General features: G+C 39.8%; 1 protein-coding gene across 1 annotated transcript; it reads right to left on the bottom strand.

The window, feature by feature from the left end:
* Positions 1 to 2,243: 2,243 nt before the first annotated feature.
* Positions 2,244 to 4,868, bottom strand: LOC101314062 (transcription initiation factor TFIID subunit 11-like). Its single transcript, XM_004293797.1, has 5 exons — positions 4,406 to 4,868; positions 4,116 to 4,203; positions 3,869 to 3,968; positions 3,557 to 3,718; positions 2,244 to 2,776 (listed from the first exon to the last, which is right to left on the bottom strand). The coding sequence occupies exons 1-4, from the start codon at positions 4,798 to 4,800 to the stop codon at positions 3,591 to 3,593; spliced, it is 711 nt and encodes a 236-aa protein (XP_004293845.1). The 5' UTR covers positions 4,801 to 4,868; the 3' UTR covers positions 2,244 to 2,776; positions 3,557 to 3,590.
* Positions 4,869 to 6,073: the final 1,205 nt, after the last annotated feature.

The following is a 6,073-nucleotide window of genomic DNA, read 5'->3' as shown; positions in this document are numbered from 1 at the left end:
CTCTCTCTCTCTCTCTCTCTCTCTCTCTCTCTCTCTCTCTCTCTCTCTCTCTCTCTCTCTCTCTCTCTACGGCTACCAACACTGAAACCTAGAAATCCTAGGTTCTCGTGAGCATAGCGACGGTGACCCGACTGCAACATGACGTCTTTGGCGTCGGGTTCTCAACGGAAAGAGACGGAGTAGAACAAGTCGGGGTCCGGGTTGTTTGGAGCTTTTCAAGGTTGAGAGGTGGTGGTTGGTTCCTACGGTATCATTACTTAAATCGAGATACACAAGCTCATCTCGGCGCGGAACAAGTTTAGATTGATAGGTAAGGAGAGCAGCGACGGCATAATCGCAGCTGAGACCAGGTTTTAATCGAGCAAGGGCGGCGGTGGACTGACCCGTCATCGTTTTTGGGCTTCTAGAGGAGGTTGCTTTTCAAAGAATTTGGAAGAGGTCTCTTGTGGTTCAGCTGCAGCGCTTGTTAGAAGATATGGGGTTGTGGCTGGGTAGGCCATCGGACTGAGGCTGACGCGGTACCAATTTTGATGGTTTTGCTGGGTCTCCAACAAGGACTGGCCAATTCATGGTTTGAGGGCAGTGGGTGTGGCTTGGGCTTTGTAAGTCTTTCCACTCTCCCTCCTCAATCAAATTTGGGTGAGTTTATTTGCTCTGGGCTTTGGTGACTCTTTTGGGGACTGGAAAACGATCCCTACACAACCTTATTAAAGAATTTACCCCCCACCCCCCCCCCCCCCCCCCCCTCTTTTTTTGATGGAAAGGTACACCGAAATAGTCTTAGACCTCGATTCATTGAGCTGGGATATTTTGATTGGTTATGTAGGTTAAAGCTTTGGAGGCCAGGGTAAAGTCCTCTTGTGGACATTAGTTTTTGAGTTAGTCTTTCTTTGTAGCGTTTGTAGACTTGTCGTGTAATATCCCACATCGGCCAAACGGAGAGGGGTTATGTGTTGTATATGTACATGCCCACCTCCAATCTAACACGAGGATTTTTGGTGGCTCAGCGGCTTCGGAGGGAATGAGTACTCCGAGGTTAAGCATGTTGATGCTAGAGCAATCCCAAGATGGGTGACCTACTGGGAAGCTGCTCCTGAGCTGCCGGAAACAAAACCGTGAGGGCCGGTGGGCCCAAAACGGATAATATCGTGTTACGGCGGAATGGGTCCTGGGATGTGACATGTCGAGTTGTATCGGAGCTATGCTCCCGGTTGACTAGCCGTTGGACTTGTATTGGAGTTTAACTCTCGCTCGTCCCATTGGTCGATTTAACTCTCGCTCGTCCCATTGCTCCTGGAGTAACATCCATTTCCATCAAAAAAAAAAAAACAGAATACTGGTATAGAGGTATTTCTAAAGTGGCTAACCAAAATAATTTTTTAGCTATTTTGGCTAAAATTTGACTGTAAAATGGCTAACATTGCTAAAGATATTATCAACATTTTATAGTGGGTTGTTTTATTACATACCGAAGATTCATACTTTATAATCTCATTTACATAATTGAAAATTTTAATATACTATGAGCTTCATTCAACAACATTCATTCAACAAGATGAGATTGAAACAAAGTACAATTACATTTTAACTATACATCATGTAGCAAGGTAGCATCACCTTTCAGATTAACGTTCAATCTTATATGCATTCGCCTATGAAAGAGTCGTTCTACATGTCTTTTGATTTTAATTTATTCTAAATTTTTCTCTTTGTACAGACCAAAAATAATAATAATAATTGATTTGAACTCTAATGTGCATATAACATTTCTAGTATGTTTGGAAGAAAAAAATAGCGTGAAATCATTTTTCCTTGTATGAAGCGGAGGTCCCAATTGTCCAATTTAGCATCTAGAATTTTAGAATGAAAATCCTTGGCGATCATTTCTATCTAGACAACAAGGCTCATGTGGCTTTCCGTTCTCCATGAAACCTAATCCCATTCCCAAAATGTGCATACAAACATGGAAACAAATCGTATATCATGTATTCCTGCACCCTTTTTCCCTTTCGAGGCTCGTGGTCAGTAAACTTTCATGCCCAGATTTACAACGGTTGTTAGAAGCAATCATTGAATTAAATACTTGACGATTACTTGTATAATAAGCACAATCATCTCCAATTGCTTGTCGAATCTCAACCCCACATTAGATCAATCAGCAATGAACCAAAAATGGAACACAAACAACACTCAACTACTTAGAAATGCAACCTAGCATTGTTTAATATCGAAAGCACCTGCCTAACCAAAAGAAAATGTGATTAAGAAATACTAGTCTGAGTTTACATCAATTGCTTGCACCAAAATAGCCGCCATCATGCATTATTGGGGGAGTAATATAGTGAATGTTTAAGAAGCTGGAAATGACATAATGAATATCAATTGGGTTTACTATGATTATAATAAAGAGCTTAACCATCTCTGATCCCCAACTCCTTGATAGCATGCAGTTGCAAGATCTTACAAGAGGGTATAACTGCCAAACATATCATACTAGATGTTGCCTATTCAGTATCATTATAAACTCATTCGCCCATGTAGAAAAGCTTCAATTACCAACAGCAATTGATATTCAGAATACGCTTGCAGGATCCATAGAAATACCCACTCAAAGATTTAATAATGTGCACATAATGTACGAAATCAACAGAACTATGCAACTTGCAGTGATTTTAGCTCTTCATGTCTCCCAAAGACCATCAAACTCAGTGCTCCTCAAGAAGAGCCTCTCTCTCCCTGGGTCTACATCCCATATCCAAGTTACAGATAAGCTGACCTAGAAATAATGCCACAAGAAAGATTATTGAGCATAGAAGTATAATAGCTAATCAATCAATTTCTTACAGAACTCATGAAACGGTTTCCAGCCGCAAGAGTTAATTGCAAAAGATAACATAACAGACTAATAGCTTAAAATAAAATAATGTGTTTAACCATGTTTGGCAAATATTATAGTCAGAGCATCGTAAGAATGGACTATCTATCTTCAGAATATATTTGATGCGTTACACAGCTAACTAACATATAACCAATAATACTAATAGGTGTCCCTGTTTGACCTGTCACATCTACTCCAGGGGATCAAGACATTTTTCTCTTCAATCCTGACCCCCGAGTCACGATACTACATTTATAGGCAGGAACCCAGGATGAACAATGATCAACTCAGGAGTGATATTTAAATTCTTCCAAGTCGCTAATCCTGAATGCTCAAACCAACTGAACATGTTTTGCTCATAGGCTACTGATTCAAAGCCTTCCCAATAATATCTATCCAACCACCAGACAATACTTAGGATAAGCCTTCAAATGAAAAGGGGAGAGTCTACATGAACGACTTTATGAGAAGAACAAATACTATAGAGTCTACACTTAACATGAACAGGAAAGCCCCCTCTTAGTAATGCAGGTATTCTTAAAGATGATTTGAAGGATTTGGTTGTTCTCAATTAAATCACTTTAACGGTTTAGGAAAAAACACTATTAAACCTAAAGCAGTACAAACCTAAATTGCTATGATGTGATCTAACTATCGAACAAGGTTTTGGTCAGTAACCTGTCAATCAGTACAGAATTCGAATCTGGTCCATCTACCGGAAGAGCCTTGAGACTGATCTCTTGGGGACTTTGCCTTCCAGCTTTAATCTTCGGTATGATTCTCTGATGTGGCATGGTCGAATTGGCCCAGATTCTCTCCTCTCTGACATAACCATTCTGGCTGCAAAAGAATAAAAACAAGCATCCTTTGATGAGACATGATACCTTAGTTATTCAAGATCCTGCTACACTAATTTTCTGGTTCATCACAATGCTACTTAAGATGCATCACAATGCTGTTATTAACTCTAATGTGAGAAAAACATCATACCTGTTTCAACAAGTTCACCAACAAATATTTTTGCTATCCCTGACACCACAATCGTCATTGGCACCGATATTTTCGGGGTTCCACTGATGCTTGCTAGCAGCTGCACACAAACAATGTACAATTATCATCAATGCAAAAAGAAACTGACAACAACTCTCAAAAACTCCATTCGCAACCAATAATTTACAAACATACAGCTCATCACCTCCATAAATCTTCTACAAGTTAGAATAAAATGGAACCATACCCTTTTCATGTTAGACTTCTGAAACCCAGCTCTCCGGAAAGACTCATATCTACTCATCTGCTCCTCCGAGAATCGCGATAAAATAGCCCTAAAAAAGATCATTCCAACACATTAGTCACTTTAAAGGCCAACACTAGTCCTACATTATCATCCCAAAACGCCAAGAAAGCGAATTTCCTTTCAATTCGGGTTCCGAAAACTAAAAGATCACTTCTTGAACTGAAGTAACTCAAATTAAACTAATTTCATGAACAAATTGCTAAAATTATCAAATGTAGAAAGCTCCTTACTGCATCTTCGCCATCTTCACAGGGTCACCGGTCGCCGGATACTTCCCGAGCTCGACATCGACGTTGTCCTCGTCTTCGTCATCATCCTCCTCCTTGTTCTGCTGGCTCTGCTTGGCGGCCCGAGCAATAGGTGGCTTTGCAGAGCTTTTCTTGGTTAGGGTTTTGGTGGTGGGAGTTACGGTGGCGACGGCGGTTGCGGTGGTTGGTGCGGCGGCGGCGGCGGTGGAGGTGGATGGTGTGGATGAGGATGGCGGGGGTTCTTCAGGGGGGAGACCTTCGTCGTAATCTTCGTCGAGGGCGGCGCGTATGGCGTCGACGGCGGCGGGAGAATCGGGCGGCGAGTCGTCTTGCTCCTCGAAGGCCGCTTCGAATGGGTCCTTGGATTGCTGCCTCATTTTGTGTCTTTCTTCTCAGTGTTCAAATTGAAATTGAGGAACACACACACCCTTAAATAGGTTTCCCCAAATTCGGATTTGTTTGTTCTTCAAATTTATAAGGGGAATAAAAGTGTCCAGGCCCAACACGAAAGAGGAAAAGACCCAGATTACAGTGTGGTTTGTTGTTTGTGGAGGGTGTGGGCTTTACTTGTAGTGGGACGGATTGGTTCGGGCCTATGGGTGTGTTTTACTTATAAGTCTCGTTTGGTTCACAGATTAGAGCATCTCCAACTCTTGGTCTAAAATCTATAATAGGTTTAGAATTTGTAAAATCTCATCTCCAACATACTACCCAAGTTGAGCTAAAATAAGATTTACCTAAAATGTGTCATATTTTAGCTCAACCAAATAGGACCAAACCTATAATTTATGAGGATGAGTGAGTGTGGGCCACTATCAGATTTTATTATTAAAAAATTAGGTTTCACTTTATGTATGATTAAATGATGATATAAAATAATTAAATATGTTTATGTTTTGCCTCCATGGGTTGGAGATGCAAAAACCTATATGAATATTATAGGTTTAGGTGACTTAAAATTTGAATATAGGTTTAAGATTTAGACCAATTGTTGGAGATGCCCTTAGGAAAGGTTGAGAGCTGATCATTTCATTTTTTTAGCACACCTAAGTAAATGAAAGACTTTACTACAATACCATGGGATTCAATCTTATACTTTCTCAACATTAATTACACATTAATTGTATCTTTTAAATATTATTTTAATGTATGTTATTACCAAATTATCTATACAAATTTTGAATTTTGAATATTTTATATTTTAATACTAAAAATATAATTGATAAATTAATGTTACTTGCAGGTGATGATCATCGGAAGTGAGGTGGAGGCATAGAGACAGAGTTTTAGTTGTTGAACTTTTATTATTATATTTTGTCGGTCTATATTAAGCTCTTGGTAAGCGTTTGCATTTTACTTGACATTTCAAGTTGATGTAAACAAAAAGATGTAATATTTGACTCAGTAGTGTTGAACATATATTGAAATTTATATTTTCAGCCTTTGAGTTTAGTATTTGAAGTTAATGGACATGTATTGGGGTATTTTTGAGATTTATCATGTTCAAATTTTTAAAAATTACATATGGTATAAAAGCCTATTCCCCGCCGTAAGTGTGCCGACACGAACGTCGGGCCCCTAAGTGGGGTGGATTGTGGCGACCTAACTGGGCGGGTGCTATAAGGGCACTGACAAGCTAGTGACTGCACC

Source organism: Fragaria vesca, linkage group LG3 (genome assembly GCF_000184155.1).
Source record: "Fragaria vesca subsp. vesca linkage group LG3, FraVesHawaii_1.0, whole genome shotgun sequence".
Taxonomy (NCBI): Eukaryota; Viridiplantae; Streptophyta; class Magnoliopsida; order Rosales; family Rosaceae; genus Fragaria; species Fragaria vesca.
Note: the sequence above shows the minus strand (reverse complement) of the source record. Positions and strands in the feature narration are given on the sequence as shown.